The sequence below is a fragment of the Pelophylax lessonae genome, assembly GCF_965119305.1.
Source record: "Pelophylax lessonae genome assembly, chromosome: 8".
Taxonomy (NCBI): Eukaryota; Metazoa; Chordata; class Amphibia; order Anura; family Ranidae; genus Pelophylax; species Pelophylax lessonae.
In genome coordinates this window covers 237,147,552-237,171,658 of record NC_138775.1, presented here as the reverse complement: position 1 = coordinate 237,171,658, position 24,107 = coordinate 237,147,552, and the positions used below count along the sequence as shown (strand labels likewise).

Here is a 24,107-nt window from a genome sequence, read left to right as displayed (position 1 = left end):
GTATGGATTGCATAGATTGTTAAACTCCAACTAAAACAACAATATGTAAGACAAGCTTGTAACTAACATGGTAGTACTGAAAAGTGTTCTTATTTGGCAACTGTAATGCAATTAAGTATGGTAATCCTAGGGATATTTAATCCAAGGATCGGAACCTAGGGGATAGCAGGACCAAGGAAGTAGGGTAGCCTGTGTGGCGAACCACTAAGAAATAAAGGGAAAGGTGAGGAAACAAGGACTGGAGAGGGGGATATGGAAAACAGGGTTCAGGATAAAGAACAAAGGGGACAGAAATAGAAAGAGAAGGAAGGAGAAAAGGAAACCTAAGAAGGTAATATTGGCAGGGAATTGGGAAAGAAGGGGAAGCCCACTGGGATTGGGCCGGGACTGCTCAGGTCCAAAAACACAGCATTAAATTGTAACTGTCAGGGCAATAAAGGATGAGAAACTCTCTTCCACAATTGGTGGTGTCAGCGGGGAGTATTGATATCTTTAAAAGTTTCTTGGACGTGAATCTTAAAGAACACAACATACAGGGATATAGGAAATGATTATCGACACTGACACACGTACACCTACAAAGGTTGAACTGGATGAACTATTGTCTTTATTCAACCTTACCTACTAAGTAACTATGTAAGAAGAGCATGGTCAAAGTCCACCTGTAAGTAGTGTTTGATTCATGGATCCCAATTGTTTTGAAATGTAGACAGCCAGTCATTTAGAAAAGCAGCCATTTTTTTTAAAAGTCATACTGTACAGTAAATGATACGAGATTTCAGTTTCTGGAACATGAAATGGTTTGATTTTTTTCCTGGACCTTGGAATCATCTGCTTGGCAGTGGTAAAAACAGGGCAAAAAACTTTTTGGTACAAGAGCACTTCTACTGGATTCCTTTAGGAAGGATCTATTTAGGAAAGTATAGACTAATTGGTAGGTACAGGATCAAAAGTGCTTGCTTTTTGGACAGTCCCACCAGATAGGTCTGAATGTGCCTTTGGCACTGCCACCCCTACAGCACAGGAAAGGATACTAAGAAAAGAGGGTACCAAGTATAAGCAACTTAAAATTGGTTTCAGTAGCTAGGAAATTAATTGAACTTTTCACTATATTAATATCTTGCCAGTCTTTTTGAGAGATAAGGGTCCCTAAACCTTGTTGGGTAGTGTATTTCAGGGGTAGCAGGAAAATAAGATAAGATGGGGACAGTGCAGTGGCTAAGCGGTTAGCACTTCCACCTAGCAGAACTAGGGTCGCTGGTTCGAATCTTGGCAATACCTGCCTGGAGTTTGTATGTTTTTCCTGTGCCTGCCTGGGTTTCCCTTGGGTACTCCAGTTTCCTCCCACACTCCAAAAACATTCTGGCAGGCTAATTGGCCCTAGTATGTGCATGTATGTGAGTTAGGTTGTAAGCTCCTTGAGGGCAGGCACTGATGTGAATATACAATATGTATATATGTTGTGTAAATTTACAGCACTATACAAGTACCTGTAATAAATTATAAGATGAGCAGGAAAATTACCGTATACCCTTTTTAATATTCCTGCTATCAGTCCTTTACAGTTTGCAGGTCCCAATGAAGGGCATTTCTTTGCAATTCCTGAAATGCATTGGTAGTATTTTCCTGATTAAGGAATAATACATTTCGATTTCTAAATTCATTAACATTGGGTGTAGCGCTCACGTTCTGTTTCTACCCATCTGTCCATGATTCTATCACGACAGGTTGCCTTTAACACGTAAACGATTTAGAAAGAAAAGATGGAGTCCTTGTTGTGCCCCAGCTCATTTACCATGCATATCACGTCCTCAGTAAATGAGACTGAACCACAGATAAGTGTGTAGGGTTTTCTCCTGCATGTCCCTAACACCATTTCCAAAAAGGTGGCGTTGATCCTTCCAATCTTGGAGTTCTTCTTGTAGCTCATGGGAAGGTTTTCTAATGATTGTTCCTACAAAACAAGATTCAAATCATGGAAAGGAATGGACAAGGGAACAACAAACACAATATGCTAATGAGCCTGAGCCCCAGACCATCAGATAATCTTTGTAGATCAAAGGATTGCATCCAAACAAAAACTTTGACTAAGCCATTCTGTGTCAGAATGGAGGGTAATGATAGATAAGGAACTTCAGATAACTTACAATCTGCCATTGTCGACATATGTTTGACAACACAAGAGTCTTAATTCACTATAATGATTATTTGCCATAGTGACCATTATTTTCAGCAAAGAGAGACATGCATAACAGTCACATGGCTGAAAATAACAATAGGTTGCAAAAACAACATACACATTACAGAATATTAATATAATTACAGCTGATATCATCCTTGTGTGTCATCAGTTTACATACCATACTTAGAGAACCAGGTCCCCAGACCAATTATTTCATCAACAATGTTCTCACTAAAATTTAAGTGCATTTATTGTGCTTTATGTCATTTACATGAAAAAGTTTTCTTTGTGTAGACATTCCTGTAGAGAAGTGTAGAAAAGCCCCGAAACTGCTGATGGGCACTGCCATCTTTGTTGTGTTATCAGCAGCTCCAGCAGACTCAGAGCCATCACTCAGGTGACACTATAGTACTCTATTTCACTCCTCTTCCAGCTGCTACATAAAAGGTTATGTAAGGAGCTGAAGGGAGGGGTCTAGGAGCTGGGTCAGCACATAAATTAGACACTCCCAGAAGAGTAGATGGCTATACCATGCAAGGAGAGATGGGCTGGTATATAGTTTAAACTTTCTGAAATGGGTAAGTTTCCCAAGAAAGTTCCTATGCACATGGCAAGTTAATAAAAATGTTTGTGGGGAAGCTGGTAAATGGCCTTAGAGACCTTGCTCCTGTCATACCCCTCTGATCCCCCCTAAGGACACCTGAGCCCCCCTCTCCCTCAAGACTGCATCTTCCCATACACACCTACCTAAAACAATTACCCCTACAGAATCCCCCAGCACTCTTCATAACTTGGTCAGCTAACAGCTCCCACCTCAACCATGCTAACCTTTTTCCCTTCCACTGAGAGTACTTTACAGGAGCTGAATTATTCCTGAAGTACACTGTTGAAAACTATACAATACTTCTCAATAGTATACCAACTATACTATACTATCCAAAGATGATTAGCACATGACCCTGTATAGGCTACATTGACTGTTCAATGTCAACCTTCTTGCACACTTGTAGTGACTTTACATTGAACGTGCTAAAATATCTCCTTACTTTTACAATAAAAACTACTTAAGAACAAAACCAAAAAAAAGTTAATGGGAAAAAAAACACTGCAAGTAGGGATTTAAAATACTTGTTCTGTAGTTCTACCTGCAGTTTTTTAGGTTGGTGGCAGGGTCTCTTTAAAGCCAAGCAAAGACAAAACTGCATAGACTGGGTACAGCATAGAACCCCTTTATGGTTTTTAGTCTGCTCTGTGCCCCTTGGATAAATTTTCCTTGTTGGGACAGGAAATTATGAGAATACTCCTCCAGTGGTGATTCAGACTGCAAATAAACCCTTTTCCAGTAAAATAGGGAAGGGAACCTCTATTAAGTTATTATTACTCTTTGTGATTACCAGCCCTGATAATCAAGTAACTGCTTTCTTTATTTTCTGTCCTATCACAGGCTGTCAGAGGGACAGGAAGGGACATGGTATCTCTCCAATTGGGGGAAATCTGCCAGCAGTATTTACTTTTTACAAATCTATCCAAAATTAAAATATAAAAATGATTAGAGTTGGCGGAGTGGATATTTGTACATGTGTATGGTCTCACCCAAAGGGAAGGATAACTATTCAGCAAAAGCCGACTGGCTACCTCTACTGGAACTAAACTCTCTCAATCAACATTACCTATTTTTATCCTTGTGCTGCTAGCAATAGTACATTAAATAGACTACATTTCTTCAGTTGCTTCCTGGTTTCTGGCCTAGTTCAAAAAGATGTCATACATCCCAGGAGTATTCATGGCATTTTCTTTTTTCATCTGGTGGAGGAGGAACTTTCTCAACTAAGCAGGCCCTCCTTCCTGTATACCTAAACTAAGAGCAGATGGATTCCAGGAAGTAAAGGCACATCAATCATCTGCCCTTACTAAAAGGTGGCTGTGGCTAGAGATGCTAGGGGGGGTGTTTTTTTGCACTGACTTATTAACAAAATAAAGAATAGCGACATTGATGGATGGGTGAGTTTGCTTTAAAATGTTGAAAATTAATTAAATAACATTATTGGTTTGTAGTGCTCAGATACAATTAGGTTCTGCTTTAACATCAGGATTTCATGCCCCCTTTGGTATCGATCATGTGATCATTTATTGGTCTCGAGACAGGCATCAAAGCAGTGATTTCTGCAGAAAAAAAAACATTATTAATGATTAAAGTGGTTGTAAACGCTCGATTAAAATAACCCCCCCCCCCCAAAAAAAAAAAACAAACAAACATGCCTATACTTACCTGCTCTGTGCACTCGTTTTACACAGAGCAGTCCCGATCCTCTTCTTCTGGTGCTCCAGGCCCCTCCTGTTCATCAGGTGCCCCAACGGAAAGCTGCTTTCCGTGGGGGCACCAGTGCGGGCTTGCTCCTGAGTCCAGCTGCTGTGTCCACTGACACAGACTCGGCCACACCCCCCTGTCACAGCTTTTGACTGACAGCAGTGGGAGCCAATGGCTGCTACTGCTATCAATCTGTCCAATGAGGAGAGCGAGAGCGTCTGGAGCCACTGCGCTTGTGCACATCGCTGGATCGGATTGAGCTCAGGTAAGAAAAAGGGGGAGTCTGGGGGTGGCAGCACAGAGCTTTTTTTCCCCTTCATGCACAGAATACATTAAGGTAAAAAAACACTTTAAGACTGGCAGAATAATGCAGCATCTGAGAACAGGCTCACTTCAAATGACCAGTTGTGCGCCCAGGTAACCCAAGATCTAAAAGTGAATCATGAATACTGACCTGACTAAAGACATAAAAGAGTCTGACATTCCAGAATCGTGCTTGTTCCTGCAGAAAATTCTTCATGTAGATGTTTTTATAAGTCCTGAAACAAATAACTAGTGTGACGAAGGTCTCATCGTCTTCATTGTCAGTGACAGAAGTCAGGATTGGGATCATTGGGGCCAGCCCCGTTCCTGAGCACAGCATAAGCATCTCGCCAAACTACGATATAAAAAATAATATGTAAAGTGAAACTCTAGAAAAAAACAGCATCTCTAATATATTGCAAGGATTTAGCATTCTTTGTTCCTTTTTTTTTTTTTCATGCTTCTGATCTGAAGATATTAAAAACATCTGTTTCCACCCCAGTTCCTGTAATTTTGAAAAATGAGAGGAAATGGTCTGTATTTGACTATACTACTACATGTCCTATCATCCATCAAAGCCCACAGAATGTAAAGAATAGGCCCGATGAAAATACCTCATTTAATGGTATTATACCTCCTAACCAATATAGAAATGTTATAAGAATGATTGGACACTGCCTGCTCTGATTACCTTCCACTTTGCATTCACTTTTTGAGTCAAACACACAAGGCAGTGCAAACCTTGTCTGTTAGCATCGCAGATCGATTACATGTTTGTTTGCCTAAGGCCCCTTTCACACAGGCGGACCGTTCAGATCCGCCTGTCCGTTTTTTTTGGCGGATCTGAACGGTCCCCACATGCATCTCTATGGGGGATCGGATGTCAGTGGAGACATGTCCACTGACATCCGATCCGATCCGTTAAATCTGGACGGATGGAAACCCTATTTTCCATCCATCCAGCGGATGGGATCGGATGAGAACGGACCGACGGTCCGTTCCCATCTGATTTCCCCCATAGAGATGCATGGGGAACTGACAGCTGTGTCTCCGCACACAGCGCGGCGACACCGCTGTCATCCTTCTGCTCAGCGGGGGATCGGCGGCTCGATCCCCCGCTGAGAAAAACGGAAAGGGGCCTTACTGATGACTGGTTATTATTTAATCACAAATATTTTATAATACAACGTCAATTTACACAGTGCTTTATATATTATTCATTCACTTCACTCCCTGCCCTCAAGAAGCTTACAATCTAAGGTCCCTATCGAATATACATACATACTAGGGCCAATTTAGACAGGAGCCAATTAACCTACCAGCATATCTTGGAGTGTGGTAAAAAAAAATCGGAGTACCCAGAGGAAACCTGCAAACTCCATGCAGATAGATTTCTGTTTGAGGCTTGAATGGATGACCCCAGTACTGCAAGGCAGAAGTGATTAAATACTGAGCCACTACAGGCAGGGGTGGCGATATCTCCATGGACCCCAGATACTGAGATGGTCTCCGGGAAGGTAATGCACACTCCAGCTGCAATTTGGACAACATTAAAGTAGAAGCCCAACCTAACATTAAAATCCCTGCATCTACAGACATCCACAATCTAACACTAACCTATCCAACCTTGTAAAGAAGAGAGAAGTATGCATACCTTTTTTGAAGCAGATCCGGCCCGATCCCACGCCAAGCTGCCAGCCGCGGCTTCGCTGTGGAGACGGTGCATAGGATCCTTTTGTGTTCTACCTAAACATTCCCTTATTCTTTTGAAAGATCCCTAAGTCCCATGGAAGAATTGCTGGTCTGTCTCCTAACTAGTGCATGTTCACACACAGCCCCTGACAGTAATTTATGGACTGCAAAAATTATTTAGTTGAGAGTTGAATCTCAACAAAGTGACTTTTTTACATATTCCAATTAATGGTTTAATTAAAAAAAAAAAATAATAATAGGCGCGTAATTGGCTAAAATATTCAACCAATGAGACCAAGTTATGAAGTTGTACTTAAAGGAAGAAGCACCTTGTACACTCGAAGCCTTGAATCTGACCTTGTTGGGCTTGTATGGGAAGCCTCCAAATGGTCCCCTCCATGATACAGAGTCTCCTTCTCTCCAGCATTTTATATACTGTGACATCAGACCATGTTCATAGATCTATAATAATAGACATAGCCATTACTAAAGGGATCCGGAAGATCATATGTCTTTATTACACATATTTATAGTCTAATCCAGCTCTTCTCAACTGGTTTACCTTTGAGAAACCCTTGAAATGACCATCAGGCCTTAGAGAGCCTCTGCTAAAAAAAATTATCAATGAATTGTAGAAAGTTTTAAATAAAGAATGTGGTGTACCTAATATCTAACAATAAAACAAAATAATTTTCAACATGAATCCTGAAATTAAATAGTGGTAATAATAATAATGGCCAGAAAAATTGCACTCCCTTACATCAGCAGTCAGATGAAATCATGTTTCATCCCTTACAATGGCGTTCAGTGTGGGCCACGCATTGGAAAACTGCAACTTATACTGCTAAACAGTATAGTCACTTTTATGTTGGTGATTAGTGTAGAAGTAACTCCTTGCACTGAATGTCAGTAGAAAATTGTCTAAATGCATTTCTAGTCAGTGTCACACCACAATTCCTCACTGCTCACGGAACCCCTAGCAACACCTGGAGGTACCATGTAACCATAAGGTACCATGGAGCCCTTTTTGAGAAAGGCTTGTCTAATCTTTACGCTATCTTTGCTATATTTATTCATAATCCACAATCCTCCCTCAATATGTTATGAATAGGTTAAAGTATCGAATAGGCCACAGACATGAGATTATAGTCGCCTAGTCTTGCTTTTTTTAGAGGGACTAGGTGATTATTTCACATCTCTGGCCAACTGCTCTCCTCTCAGGCATCGATTGTACAGTTAGGTAAAGTAGGAAACCATGTGTGGTTCTTAAAGCTGAATTCCAGGAATCGGCTCCTTTCTTAAAAGTGAAGGCACACTATGAGTTAAAGCCAAAGAGGTGCATGACATCTCCTTATCATGATTATTTACATCTGAAGGTGTTATTGTACTCCCAGAAGACAGCTATCCCTGTAGTTCAGGGAGCCTGAAGCTGATGCTTCAGCTCTAGGCATCCTCAACATTAATTGGTGCAGCTGCTATGCCTGCCCCTCGCCTACTCCTGACCAATCACAGAAGCCTTTGCGTTATGTGAGCTCATTCACAAAATACAAAGGCTTCTGTGAATGGACACCAGAGAGGAGGGGCAGGCATAGCTGCTCTCTTTTCTCTCACAGCTCCGAGTGTCAGTGTATGCTCTGGCAAAGCCATAAAGCTGTCAGATTTACTGTAAATAATAGAGATAAGCCCAGGAGATGTCATGCACCTCGTTTAACTCATAGCATATCTTCACTTTTTACAAAGTAGCTGAATTACTGCAATCCAGCTTACATATTTTCAGAGGAATAATAGAAGCTGGCAGCATTTTGACAAATCCCCCTCCTCTGCCTCTCTATATATAAAAGGTATGAACATGAAAGCTCAGAACACTTAAGAACTCATAATTCTACAATAGTGAAGCAAAAATGGTGCCTGTAGACAGTCAAAGTCATGCCTACATGTAAGGTCCAAGAACATTTTTTTAGATTACCTGTACAATACAAGGCTGAACAAAAATGTCTTGACTCATCCTTCTTCAGGGACCAGTACTAAAGGAACTATATTTTGCCAGTGTCTAGGGAAATCTGTTCACATTTGTGCTGCCAAATACAGCGTATTAATACATCATCCAAATGAGTCATTAAAGAGGTGCGACTGAGACTTCTATGAAGGCAAAATGCACCAAAAGCTCTACATATCATGTTTAGCTTCTGGAACAAAGCCACTGAACACCAGCACATACCCACAAGAATATGTCTTTAAGAAGACGTGAAGGTATTGTTTTCGTATTTATTGTTTTTGTATTGTTCAGTGCTAAAAAAAAAAAAAAAAAAAAAAATCACTTTTTACTTCTTTACTTTACTTTTTAATCAGGTTAACCTTACTACATATTTCATATTTTCTACAGATGGCGAAGCTCTAAATAGTAGCAAACACCAGAGGCTCAGATGGTACATGGTCTGTAAAATGGACCTTAAAGTGAATCCATGGTCAAAATGTCAAATCATATATTCATTTCCGCATTGAATTTCAATTACCGTATTTACACTCCTGTTAAATCTGAATGATTTTTAAATTTGTAATATTAATTTTTGAAGAATCCAAACGCTAATGTTAAAAAATAAATGTATGCTCTCCTTTAAGAGCAGAAAAGATCAGATTACACAGATTGTAGAATGATTCAGAGGAGGAACACACACCCCTCATCACCTAGAAGGAGATGGGACGGTATGGCTAAGGCTGGCCAAATATTAAGCAATTCTCTTTCCTTCAACCACAAGTTGAAGGAAAGAAAATTGTTCGCTTGTGGAGGATCAACACATTCAGTGTTGATGGGGGAATCCCTCCCGCTGTGCTATTGTATTCCAACAGCGGGAGGTTTCCCGCCCTTCGGAATACAATGATTACTGCTGTTGGCTATAGTCAGTGGCAGTATTTGTACGGAAAAAATACTGACAGGTTGGTTGTAATAAAGCCGACTGATAGATTGACTTCAAGCATAACTCCACTTTTGTTGAGAAAAAAACATTCCCCTCTGGGTGATCTCTGTACATTGCAGGGATTTTAACAAACTTTGTTGCAGATTCCTACCTTTTGCTAGTCTGAAGAAATCAATATTTGTTCCTCTGTGCCGAGTGGGTCAAATGGGAGTGGTTTCATAATTATCAATCAACTGTGCAGCTGCAGGGCTCTAATGAGGAAAGCTGCTGGGCCTGCATCCTTTTATGGCGCTTTTCCACTGCATGGAACCGAACGGTTCGGCTCGCTTTTGTGCTTTTCCACTGCATGGTACGGTGTTGGAACGGTTCGGTACGGTATGGTACGGCGGGGCTTTTCCACTACATGGAACCCAACGATACAGCTCGCTTAAACAGTACCACCTCAGTTGTGGTTCCAAGAGGGCCGTACCGGTACCATATCCCACAATCCTTTGCATGCAGCCTTGACTGTTTGTCACTACTAGCCACTGATTGGTCAGAGAATCGTTATCCCACCCACTTACTTTAGTACTACTTTAGTGGAAAAGCAAACCGTACCAAATCGTACCGAACTGTTCCAACACCGTACCATGCGGTACCATGCAGTGGAAAACCAAACTGGGCCAAGCAGGGCCAAGTGGAGCCGAGCCGATACTTGCAGTGGAAAAGTGCAATAAGACGGGTTCCTTCAGGGAGTATCTCCCCAAAAATGACATTTTTGTTACAGGGGATGCCAGAAATCTGACTTGTATCTTAGTGCAGACTTCTAGGGAAATTGGTGAGCCAATCACACAAGCAGGATGTTTCTGGGGTGTGGTCAGTATACATTCTGTGTACAGAACAGCTCCAGGTAGCCATATAGCATCACATTTTCAGAAAATTACAGCAGCTGCAGATTGAAAAGGAAAGGTCATTTTTAATACCAGTCTACAATAGGACTTGTGTAGCAATTGTATACGCTATATAGTTTTTTCTTACATTTTTTTTCCCCACGAAAGCGGAGTTACCCTTTCAGTACAACCAGCCTGATCATAGATGGATCGAAATTGGGCCGGTGTTCCGTGAAAAAACGCTACCCGTGAAAACTCCCTACCCTCATCACTTCCGGTGCAAGTACATCAGCCGCTTCCCAGTGCGCATGCTCACATGAAATGATCATAGAGATATATAGGTGGTATGGCGCTCATAGATGATGCAGAGGAATATACAATAACAATACAGTAAGGAGTGGTATGTCTTAAATGAATGGCCAGGACAATATTCAGCGTGTTGTTAGGGGCTGTACTGACAATTAGCACAAGGTGGGGATTATAAATCCATTGTGCAAGTCTCTGAGGATAAAAGGGAAATAAATGGCCTGGAATCCAAAAAAGGATAAGCAGATACGGGGTGGATCCAAGGATGGATGGATGGATGGGTCACAAGGCACTCAGGGCTGCTGTCCGGGAGAGTGAAATCGACTGAGCAGTAGATAAAGAGAAGAGGGAAGCGCCTCTTGAGTGTGGTAAAAAGCACAATTTATTACAAGACAATGTAGTAACTTACATATAAGTAAGCTGGTAAGTGCATGGCTCTCCGAGGGCGGCTGCTGGAGATTGCATCCAAGTATCCAGGTGTCCAGGCGTAGGCTTAATGTCCAGGAACTGGTGGAGACTTAGCTCAATCGTTCCGGAAGTGCCGTGCAGCGGTGGAGACTTGTGCGGCGGCCGGGAGTCAGCGGAGGCGTCTGACGTCACAGGTAGGTGTGGGCAGTCTGGGCTTCACAACTAGTTTCAGAGCATGCGCGAGAGTCCTGTCCTGGACCTGCGCTCTCCTTTTTCAAATATATTCCTTTTATTTCCATTGGATTATTTTCACCCATACAGCTTTTATATACTTTTATATAATTTTAAGCTTACATTTCTTAACTTTTAATTTACCCATCTGGGAGTCCTCCATCTGACTCCTTGCATTGCTGTAAGACTCTCATTGCTCCCACCTGCACTGATTGATTGATTGTTATTGAACACACCCCCCTCGAGGGGTATATACACTGCTCAGCACCATTGTCTGGACACTTGAAAAAGGAGAGCGCAGGTCCAGGACAGGACTCTCGCGCATGCTCTGAAACTAGTTGTGAAGCCCAGACTGCCCACACCTACCTGTGACGTCAGACGCCTCCGCTGACTCCCGGCCGCCGCACAAGTCTCCACCGCTGCACGGCACTTCCGGAACGATTGAGCTAAGTCTCCACCAGTTCCTGGACATTAAGCCTACGCCTGGACACCTGGATACTTGGATGCAATCTCCAGCAGCCGCCCTTGGAGAGCCATGCACTTACCAGCTTACTTATATGTAAGTTAGTACATTGTCTTGTAATAAATTTTGCTTTTTACCACACTCAAGAGGCGCTTCCCTCTTCTCTTTACATGAAATGATCATGATCAGTGCGCATGATCATGAAATTATCTCGGCTCCAACCCTGAGACTTCCCTGATCTTGGCTCCAGGAAAAGCGGCGGCGGATCTATGAAAATATAAATCACTTTTAAATTTAAAAGACCCCGCTGCTTTAACATTTTCCTGGAGAAGAGATCATTTGGGACGCCGTACCTGCTGATGAATGACGCGCAGCCGCAGGGAAGTCTCAGGGCTGGAGCCGAGATCATTTCATTTAGTGGCTGGGCATGCGCAGTGGGACACGCGGCAACAGCTGATGAATGACGCGGTGTAATGTTAAAAAACACTACCCCGTGTAAATTCCCTACCCCCCTGCATCTGTGAAGCGGCTCAGCTAAAGAATGACGAACTCGCCCCGGAAGTGACGAGGGTAGGGAATTTCCACGGGGTAGGGTTTAACATTACCCCAGTTCAGCAGGAATTATGATGCGTCTATGGCTGGCTTTTGTCAGTTATATACAGGCTAACAATAAATATGCAGCTTGTACTGGGCTTTCCTATAAGGATTATCATTAGAATTAGCATGCTTTGAACGCTGAGTACTTTGAATCAAATATTTATCACTAAAATAAAGACTAAACAGATACTGAAAAATCAAGTAAATAATTCATTTATAAGTTGTGACCTTCATAAAAGAGGAGTATAAATTACGGACATATTTTCTATGTAAAAGCTTTAAAATGCTGGAAATGTAGAGCGGAATACAGACTCTTCCTAGGAGGTTAGTTAGGACTTTAGGCGCAGGACGTGCAGTAAATGTTTTATAAAATATCATTTAAAGGAAATGTAGAATAGCCAGGGGTGTAAGGTGACACAGGGATATCAGAAGACACGGCCTGCCATTCTTTAGGTTAGTAAGAGTGCTGACAGCTGATATTATATACATTTCTGTTTCTTCAATTACATGAGTATTATGTGTCTGTATTTACATCATGTATACAGTTTACTGCAGCATGCCATAGGATGACTGGGCAATTAAGCTAATTACACAATCTAATGCTAGAGTAGTAGAAAGAGTTAGCCGCAAAAAGGGCCCCTAGGTAATTTGATTGCCAGAGGCGCCCGATGTGGTTGTTCAAAGAATTGGCACGAGTCACCAGCTAGTATCAGCTGGTAGATAGATCCACTTGGGGAATATTCTTTAATGGCCACTAGGTGGAATGTAGAGCTTGTGGATTCGATGTCATCTAGGTGGATCTCGTGTAGTTCACATTACATCACTGCCACAAAATCTACATCCCACCTAGCGGCCATTAACCACTTGCTGACCGCAATACGTATATACAGTATCTCACAAAAGTGAGTACACCCCTCACCATTTTTGTAAATATTTTATTATATCTTTTCATGTGACAACACTGAAGAAATGACACTTTGCTACAATGTAAAGTAGTGAGTGTAGAGCTTGTATAACAGTGTAAATTTGCTGTCCCCTCAAAATAGCTCAACACACAGCCATCAATGTCTAAACTGCTGGCAACAAAAGTGAGTACACCCCTAAGTGAAAATGTCCAAACTGCTATTTTCCCTCCCCGATGTCATGTGACTCGTTAGTGTTAAAAGGTCTCAGGTGTGAATGGGGAGCAGGGGTGTTAAATTTGGTGTTATCGCTCTCACTTTCTCATACTGGTCACTGGAAGTTCAACATGGCACCTCATGGCAAAGAACTCTCCGAGGATCTGAAAAAAGAATTGTTGCTGTACATAAAGATGGCCTAGGCTATAATAAAATTGCCAAGACCCTGAAACAGCTGCAGCATGGTGGCCAAGACCATTCAGCAGTTTAACAGGACAGATTCCACTCAGAACAGGCCTCGCCATGGTCGACCAAAGAGGTTGAGTGCATATGCTCAGCGTCATATCCAGAGGTTGTTTTTAGGAAATAGACATACGAGTGCTGCCAGCATTGCTGCAGAGGTTGAAGGGGTGGGGGCCAGCATGTCAGTGCTCAGACCATACGCCGCACACTGCATCAAATTGGTCTGCATGGCTGTCGTCCCAGAAAGAAGCTTCTTCTAAAGATGATGCACAAGAAAGCCCGCAAACAGTTTGCTAAAGACAAGCAGACAAAGGACTGGTCGGCAAGTAGAATATTCCAAAAGTGGATCTCACTACCAGCTCATACTAGCAGGCGACTCGTACCTATCCTTTGAACAACCATATCTGGCGCCTCTGCCAATCAAACTACCTACGGGCCCTTTTTGCGCTGACTCTACTACTTCGTTCCCTCACCTGAGAACCCCCTAAAAGCTCCCAGGATGGGAATGCCCAAGGCATAGAGAGCGACCACACTGACCCTGTGTGGAGGCAGGTTTTCTACACCCATATACTATGGGGGAAGTATTTGTTCCCCCATAGTTGGGTGACCACAGCCTCAACAGTTGTAAGTCCATTTTGACCTTTTTTCCTTTCATTGTGGAAGCACTGAATTCTTGTTTTTTAATGAATCTACTACATCATAAGGGCTCTCCCACCTCTCCTCACGTTATCCACATATAAAATAATACTTTGGGCTGGCAAATCATTTTTAAAACAAATACATTGGAAAAATCAAGATAACAAATGCAGTGGGTTTGGGTGTTAGCTACAATGGCTGTCTGATCTTTAATTAGGAGATATGTGACTCTGCATCTGTAGACACACAAAGCACCCGGCAAACCTTGCCCCTGCTGCCTTGTCCCAGCAAAATGACTGAAGGCAGCGGGAGCCCTATGCTGCCCTCAGTACTAACCTCCAGAACCCAGAAGACTGGGCAAGTGGCTCAGATTGGTGGGGACCAGCAGCAGCGACAACAAACCACTGGTGGAGGTGGCCATAGAAGAAATTTGGAAGGATCAGAAGGGATCTGCTGAATTTCAATCATTGCATAGCCGTCCCTGTTCACAGATGTCAATCGTTAGATCAATTTCTGTCAAATGAATACGTTAGAAAACTTGTTGATTGGTGGCTGCAGCTGCCGGTTGGCGTATTCTAACAATGGAGGAGTCTCCCCATTAGGCCTCATGTACACTGGGGCTCTTCTTAATGCTTTTGTCCTGGCAGGTGAAAAGCAGCTGCACAAAAGCTCCTAGGCCGCGTTTATACAAGCGTGTTTAGGCGCGTCAAGCGCTTTGGCATTTATTCATTTCATTGGCCAGAATACTCATTTATTCTGGGCACTGAAATGAAAAAATGCTCAAGCACAGAAAGAACCTAGCGTTAACGCGTGTTCAGATACACTTACCCGTGTTTAGGCGCATCAGACATTTTTTATGCTTAAAAGTTCCTCTACTGAAACGCAAAACTGACGGGTTTTTTTTCTGTCTGTAAACTCCTGTTAGCAGCTATAGCGTGCATGGACACATAGGCTAACAGGCAGATGGCAGCAGGCAGGTGTGAGTGCAACTGGACGCACATTGAGTCGAAGACTTTTGGAGGATGGCCTGGTGTCAAGAAGGGCAGCAAAGAAGCCACTTCTCTCCAGGAATAACACCAGGGACAGACTGATATTCTGCAAAAGATACAAGGACTGGACTGCCGAGGACTGGGGTAAAGTCATTTTCTCTTATGAATTCCCTTTGCGATTGTTTGGGGCATCCGGAAAAAACCTTGCCTGGAGAAGAAAAGGTGAAAGCTACCATCAATCCTGTGTCATGCCAACAGTAAAGGCTATTCATGTGTGGGGTTTCTTCTCAGCCGAGAGAGTGGGCTCACTCATAATTTTGAATAAGAACACAGCCTCTAATAAAGAATGGTACAAAAACATCCAACTTCTTCCAAGCATCCAAGAACAGTTTGGTGAGGAACAATGCCTTTTCCAGCATGATGGAGCACTTTGCCATAAGGCAAAAGTGATAACTAAGTAGCTTGGGGAATAAAACATTGAAATTTTCGGTCCATAGCCAGAAAAATCCCCAGACCTTAATCCCATTGAGAATTTGTGGTCAATCCTCAAGAGGCAGGTGAACAAAAAAAGAAAAAAACCCACAAGTATTTACTCTGCATAAACCTAAAGTAATTGTCAATAACACTTTGAGGCTTGGTTCACACTGCTGCGAACTGAAAGTCGTGTGACTTGCAGTTTGACTTTGCCAGGCGACTTGAGTATTACTTTAATAAAAGTATAGAATAGAAGAAAATAAAAGTCTCCTTGAAGTAGTACAGGAAACTTTTCTGAAGTCGGAGCGACTTCAGTAGTGTTAATTAAGACAGCTTTCATTGACTAACATGGGATTTTACATGTCACGTGACTTGGGCTCTAACAAGTCGGATCCCAAGTCGTGGCAGTGTGAACCGAGCCTGACACTTATGAAATAGTTACATAGTTAGTCAGGTTGAAAAAAAACACAAGTCCATTTAGCTCAACCAATAAAAAAACAAAACGAAAACACAACCATACAATCCCATATACACAACCCTATACCCGCAGTTGATCCCGAGGAAGGCGAAAAAACCCCAGCAAAGCATGATTCAATTTGCTACAGCAGGGGAATGCTTGCAATTATACTTCAGTATACCATAGGAACATCTGACAAAAAAGATCTAAAAACACTGAAGCAGCAGACTTTGTGAAAATTATTATCTGTGTCATTCTCAAAACTTTTGGCCATGGCTGTACAATGTCCCTGCGAGGGGGATTCTTCCATCCACTGCCACTGTGGGTATGGAGGAATCTGTTTTTTTAATTCAGCCCGTTGGCTGAATAGAAAAAGAAAATGAATCATCCTGGGGACTGTGGAAAAAGAGAGGTAGTGTGGCATTTTTCTACCGTAATGTAGAGAATGCATTGAAGTAAAATATGTCTAGTATATAATACTACTTTAAACTGTATGTAGAGGCAAATCTGTTTCCTGTTTTGGATAGCATAGACTCTCTGCCAATATTATTTAGGTTTGTGTCCCCGCAGGGGAGATTAATCCTTCTATTTGTCCTGGTGACCATTACCAGCAAGACTGAAAGTGATGGGAAATCTTTAGAGTTGACCTCAAACCCAGAAGAAGTCAGGGAGAAGATAGCCACGATGGCAATGTTGTCTCACTGGGGCAGATGTGAGTATTTGTGGACTTTATTTCTTCTATAAATATTCGTTTTGGCTAGCCATACTCTTTAAGGCTGCGTTCATACTGATGCGGCCGCGGGTTACAGCAGGGGGTCCAGTGCGTCCCTGTACACTGATTCAGGTGTGAATCAGGCCTGAATTTTTGCCTGAATTCACACCTGAAAAAGGAGCCACAGACACACAGGACCCTTTTCCAATGTGGACCGTGGCTGCCCCGGAGCTGTCTGAACCAGCTCCATTGAGAGCTGGTTCTGTTAAGTGAATTAGATGTGGGGAAACCCGCATCCAATTCGCATCAGTGTGAACCCAGTCTAAATAAATAGATAAATAGGGGATGATTTACTAAAGGCAAATAGATTGTTCACTTTGCAAAGGAAGTTGCACTTTCCAAGGGAATTATCCTCAGAGATGAGTGAATTTAGGCAAAGCACAGAAAGCAAAAATGCTTTTTATTTTCCTTGCATGATTGGGTATTCCCTGCAAAGTTAAATTTCAATACATTCACTAAGCTCAGGGGAAAATTCCCTTGCAAAGTGCAACCTCTCTTGTAAAGTGATCAGTATACCTAAATCAACCCCATGGCATCTGTATGAATCTGCTACAGACATTAGTTGTGGGCTGCTTAGGAGGCAGAGACAGGTGTGAATGGTTCTATGTGCAGAGTGCTCTGTAATAAGTGGTTTCTATCCAAATTTATAAAATAATTGTATAAGATATGAAAATTACCTTGATTAAAACATCAAAGTAGCCTTTTGCATCTATGGAGCTGATGGGTGTATACGCTCTTTGTATATCCAAACCATTCACTCTTCCCCTGAAAGAAATAATAGCTGTGAGTAGACCTAAACCAGGGTTTCTCAGTCAGGGCTTGGAGAACCCTAGAGAAAAATATGGGGTATATCAAAAACAAACAAAAAAAACCCTTATACTCACTTAGGTGGATGCAGCATCAATCCAATGCTGCATCTGTCCCTTGTCACCCCTGCACTGAGAAATGAGAGATCATACACTGCTTATCACTCAGTTCTCCCCTCTGCTCTGTGCAGAGAGCCATGACTGTAAGTCATCAGCTCTCTGCTCTGCCCTTCCAGCACTCACTAGAGCATTGGGCTGTGGAGGGGGCAGGAGGGATTGGCTCAGTATCAGCTGAGAGGCCGAGTGATGTCAGCCAACAGCAGACTTTAGCCCGCTGTTGGCTGAATACAGTTCAAAGTAGTGCAGAACGACCGTCACTCCTGTAATCTATAAGGGAAGCAAAGCCGAAAAAAGCTGTCCATACTCCTTTAACTTCTTGGCCCTGACAGATTGCACATATGCGGCCTCTTGGTCAGTGGGCTTGCAAAAAATTTGCATGCAATATTGCAAAAACAGCTGTGCCGAAAATGCATGCCCTGCGAACTCCCGGCACAGTAACCCGGCAGCTAACAGAAAGCTCCTGATCGCTGCTTGCAATCGGGAGCTTTCTGACCACCAAGACAGCCAATCACATGATCATAACCCCCCAACCCCCCCCCCCCCCGGCCTCCCGGGATCTTAAACCCCATAAAGGGCAGGGAGGCTCTGGCGACAAGGTGTAAAGGTACAGCCATTGATCTTTCTGCAACATTTAGGTATTAAAATGTTCATTTATTCTTCTCTTGTGCTTAGACAGAACTTTACCCATAACAACTTGCTAAAAAAAATGTTCTTTAGCAAGGAACATACATTTTACATTAATAATTATGCTAACAAAATGAGTGTGTGCTGTTAATTGCCTCCAACATTGTTCCTATTTCTTCTTGCCAGAGGCTGCCTTTTTGCTGAAGCCCAGAGCCACTGAACAGCAGTAAATTTTTAGGCTGTTAGCAGATTAGCCTCTACAAATTCAGCGCAGTGGCAAAAAATAGAGAGCCACTGTGTGCAGAGCAGGGTGCGACAGTTTATTACCGGATATTAAACAGTATAGGCACTTATTTTTAATGTTTAACATAGTGTGAGAACTAGCACCAAACTTGGAGCTTTAGCGACTCAGCCACTCACTTTCTTCTTCTTATTAAGGGCTTTTCTTGCCCAATTTTATTAAAGGAAAGTTCAGAAAAACACCATAACATGAGTTTCCCTTCCGGAGGTATTCAACATTTTGTCTTCCATCAAAAAAAAAAAAATAAATCACAAATACAGCCTCCTGGCCTTTACTCTGGTCCCACGGGAGGTTACACAGTACCACTCAGAACCTTGATCCATAAACTTGGCAGCCCCTTGCTGCTCTGGCTCCCATCTGTACTCCTGGACTAAGACCTCCTCTGTTGGCATTCTGAAAACCCAAAATTGGAGATTTCATCTTACCCGGATATCAAAGAAGTCTCCAGGCTTCAGGTCCCAAAACGAACTTTAAAAAACAGTAAAGAAACTGAAAAGCCAATTTCCTCTGCAATAAGCAAACCCCCTGGAGCCCCTCAACCCACCTGGTTGAGAATCTTGGGTTACAATCTAAATTAAAGACTCTGGCAGTGTACTGTAGACATGTGCAGAACAAAAAAATGTGTTTATTTCGTTTAGAATCGTTATTAGCAGAAATTTGTTTAATCTGTTTATTTAGTTTCATTTTTTGTATTCAAATCGATTCAAATTTTCCGAATTAGAATTTGAATAGTTTTCGAATTAATTTCGAATAGTTTTCAAATTCGAAAAGTTTTCGATTTGTTTTCCGATTTCCAAAAACAATAAAATAGAAAAGAAGATAAAAGGAACAGAATAGAAAAAAAATATAATAGAATAGAAAAGAATAAAATGAAAACCAAAAGAATATAATAGAATAGAAAAAATATAACCATTTCCCAAAATTCAAATAGAATCAATTTGAATAGAATGGAAAAGAATAGAAAAAAACAGAATAGCATAGAAAAAAACAACAGAATAGAAAGAATATAACCATCTTCATATTCCAATCTATTCTTTTCTATTCTGTTTAAATTTGAAATTATTCTATTTGGATTTTGGAAAATAGTTATATTCTCTCTTTTCTATTCTATTGTTTTTTTAATTCTTTTGTTTTTCTATTTTATTCTATTTTATTATTTTTTATTGTATTCTTTTCAATTCAAATGTATTCTATATACAATTCGAATTTCAGAAGATGGTTATATTAGTTCTATTCTATTCTATTCTGTTTTTTTTCTATACTATTCTGTTATTTTCTATTCTAAGCTATTCTTTTCTATTCCATTCAAATTTTAATTGATTCTATTTGGATTTTGGGAAATGGTTATATTTATTCTATTCTATTGTTTTTGAATTCTATTATTTTCTATTTTATTATAGTCTATTCTATTCTTTTCTTTTCTATTCTACTCTTTTCTTATGTATTCAAATTCAAATTTATTCTATTTGAAATTAGAATTTCAGAAGATGGTTATATTCTTTATATATTATTCTATGCTTTTTTTTTATTCTATTCTATTTTTTTCTATTATATTCCTTCACTTTTATTCTATTTTATTCTCTTTGGAAACTGGAAAACAAATTGAAAACTATTTGAACTCAAAAAGTTTTTGAATTGTGAAATGCTCTTTCTAGGTCCTGGTTGTACGTTGGACTTACGCCCTTACCTGTATCTACCATCCTGGTGCTTGACCTTCCTTCCCCTTCTCCCCCTCTTTCTTCTATATCCTTTCTATCTTTACTTATACTAGTAATCTCTCTTGCTGGCTCATTCAACTTCGATGGCTAGACCGTGCTGTACGCCCCAGTACCTACCTTTAGTATATGAAATGTATTGGAAATGATTACGGTATTCGCAGGTCACTGTTCGTTGTATTGATGCTTGTCTTTCACTTGCCATGCAGAGATTGTTTGTTTCTTGTTCTAATGTTCTGTACATGTAAAACTTGAAATTTTCAATAAAAATGAATATGAAATAAAAAAAAAAGTTTTTGAATTGGAAATCTTTTCAAATTTGAAAACTATTCGAAATTTTTTCGAAAAACTATTGAAATTTCGTCTGAAATTTTTAAATTATTTCTCGGATTCATTTAAATTCTGAACTATTGTAATTCGAAAATTCTGATACATCTGTATTTCCGAAAATGGAAAATTTGTCCAAATTTCAATTCAGAACTAAACGAACTGCACATGTCTAATGTACCGCACTTCTTCAATAGCTAAACCTGCAAAAGAAGCCGGCCTGAAAGGATCTAGAAGGACTTATTTTTCTGACTAAATTTCCACTTTAAGTTGTTTTTGAACTTTTTAGAAATGATGTGCCTTAATTAAATGAAGTAAGCAAAAAAGTATGGTGATGCACAAATAAAGGAACCCCCCCCCCCCCATCCATCATTAGAGGTCTCATGAGAAGCCTCAAAATGTGCTTTAAAAAGGATTGTAAAGGCAGAAGGTATTTTTTTATCTTTTTGCATTCTATGCATTAAGATAAAAAAAAAACCTTCTGTGTCCAGCAGCCCCCCTCAGCCCCCCTAATACTTACCTGAGCCCATTTTTATCCAGTGATGTTGCAGGAGTTTCTCAGCTGCCCAGGACTCCCCTCCTCATTGGCTGAGACAGCAGCGCGGCACGACTGGCTCCCATTGCTGTCAAACAAAGTCAGTCAGCCAATCAGGAGAAAAGGGGCCTGATCCGGGTCGCAGCTCTGTGTCTGAATGGACACAAGGAGCTTTAACTCCTTTTGGGTGCCCCCATAGCAAGCTGCTTGCTGTGGGGGCACTGAACAGGAGGGAGGGGCCAGGAGCACAGTAGAGGGACCCGAGAAGAGGAGGATCTGGGCTGCGCTGTGCAAAACCAACTGCACAGAGGAGGTAAGTATAACATGTTTGTTTTTTTAAAAGAGACTTTACAATCACATTAAGGACAAATCTCCATACATATTAGTGCAGTATTGTGAAGATCACAGCCTACCTTAGTACAAGGTGTTGTCCCAAATTCAATCCCAAACTGGCTCCGGGAGGAAGCTGAAATCGGTACCGGTTGGTGTCCTCAGTTTCTTGTTCCATCGATAAGATTCTGAAGTCTCTGAAAGTCTCTGAGCTCAGCAGCACACTGGGGTTCTAAAGGGTCAAGATCACAAACCGTCTGAGTGATGGATCCATTGTCAGACCAAGAGTAGGGGAAGTGCTTAAAGTTTTAATCCAGGCTTACTATGACTTTAAATAGTTTGTTTGGGTCAAGCTGGTCCAAACTATTTAACCACTTAAGCCCCGGAAGATTTTACCCCCTTCCTGACCAGGGCCTATTTTGCGATTCGGCACTGCGTGACTTTAACGGACAATTGCGCGGACGTGCGATGCTGTACCTAAACTAATTTGACGTCCTTTTTTCCCACAAACAGAGCTTTCTTTTGGTGGTATTTGATCACCTGTGCGATTTTTTGATCATGCGCTATAAACAAAAAAAGAGCGTAAATTTTGAAAAAATAACAATATTTTTCACATTTTTTTTATATGAAATTCCCCCCCCAAAAAAATGTAAAAATCAAAATTTTTTTACATTTTTGGCCAATTTGTTTTCTGCTACATATGTTTGATAAAAAAAAAAAAAATCACAATAAGCGTATTTTGATTGGTTTGCGCAAAAGTTATTGCGTAAGTAATGGCGGCGATCTGCGATTTTTTTTTTTGCGGTACTGCGACATTGCGGCGGACAGATCGGACCCTTGACTGACATTTTTGACACTTTTGGGGGTACCAGTGACATTACTACAGTAATCAGTGCTATACATATGCACTGTTACTGTAAAAATGACACTGGGAGGGAAGGGGTTAACTTTATTGGAGAGGGAGGGGTTAAGTGTGTCCCTAGGGGCGTGTTTCTTACTGTCATTGGATGTGGCTGTGTGTGTAACAGCACAGATCAACGGTCCTACATAGCAGGACCGAGTGATCTGTGCTTTTACACAGGGGAGAATGACAGGCGGCTGTGTTTACATTAGCCGCCTGCCTTTCTCCCTCTGTACCCAACGATCGCGAGTGACTGGCGGACATCGGGTCCGCCGGTCACACGCGCCGGCTTCGTCGGGTACGAGCGGGGGCCCGCCTCCGGCGGTGTGCGCTCGCCCCCTATTCGCTCCCAGGATAGTGACGTACCGGTATGTCACTTTGCCTGGGAGGGGCTGGCCGCCGCCGTATATAGTCGGGCGGCGGTCGGCAAGTGGTTAACAACCGATGATTCAGCTGTCTGCGGGCTTCACCACTGAGAGCCGAAATGTAAACAAAACAATGCTGGCAATGAAAACATCTGGAAAAAAACAGCGTGGGGTCCCCCCCCCCCCAAACCATAACAGGACCTTCGGGTGTGGTATGCATTTTAAGGGGAACCCCACACCAATTTTTTTTTTTTAAATGGTGTGGGGTTCTCCCCCCCCCCCAAAGGGCCTGGATTTGGGGGGAGGCCAAGCTGTTTTTTAATTAATTATTCGTTTTCTTTTTAATTATTCATTGCCGGCATTCTTTATTTTACATTTCAGCTCTCAGTGGGGAATCCCGCTGACAGCTAATGAGTTATTGGTTGCTAAGGAAACCTCGGCCGGCTTCCCAGTCTGCTCCTTAACAACCAGCAATTCTTTACACAGAATTTGAATCATTCTAAAAATTTGGAATATATTAGAAAATGAATAAACTAAATGAAAATAAACAAAATGAATTCCGAAAAGTATCAACAAAACAAAATTAGTAACATAATGAATCTATCCGAAACGAAACAAATGTTTGAGTTCTGCCTATGTCTAGTCTGTGGATGGATGCTGCCAATGAATGTGTCTCACGTGTAGTATGTGTAGATCCGTGTTATTACCTCTTTGTCTTTGGCTCTCCTGAGGAGTTGGGGGTCTCCCCGGTCTTTGGCCTTCTCCCACAATTCCAGCTCCGCTTGATAGATATCATAGACACAAGGGGAGCAGCCACTGCCGCAGCACTGAGCCGGGGTGGGCTCCATAGGCCTCAACTCCTGCCAGTCAGTGCCATCACCTGCAGAGCATAGAAGAGTACAGAGTGTCTTATAGAACACGGCCAACATTTATTAAAGAAGCAGCTCAGATGCATGGGGTCCAGGACAGGAAAAGTTGTAGTGAACTTGGACTGGGGACTGAGCCTCCTGGAAATGGATGGTTTTGTAGAAAAGACTGTAAGAAGGACGTGGTCAGGCAAATTAACAGGTTTGCAGGAAGGAGAGACAGGGGACTGCAGTCCAGGGAAGGGACAGCTTGG

General features: G+C 41.7%; 1 protein-coding gene across 1 annotated transcript; it reads right to left on the bottom strand.

Moving 5' to 3' along the window:
- Positions 1 to 1,467: 1,467 nt before the first annotated feature.
- Positions 1,468 to 23,859, bottom strand: CYB5RL (cytochrome b5 reductase like). Its single transcript, XM_082264924.1, has 6 exons — positions 23,695 to 23,859; positions 21,805 to 21,953; positions 17,641 to 17,728; positions 6,843 to 6,947; positions 4,945 to 5,148; positions 1,468 to 1,954 (listed from the first exon to the last, which is right to left on the bottom strand). The coding sequence occupies exons 1-6, from the start codon at positions 23,833 to 23,835 to the stop codon at positions 1,751 to 1,753; spliced, it is 891 nt and encodes a 296-aa protein (XP_082121050.1). The 5' UTR covers positions 23,836 to 23,859; the 3' UTR covers positions 1,468 to 1,750.
- Between the last annotated feature and the right edge of the window lie 248 nt (positions 23,860 to 24,107).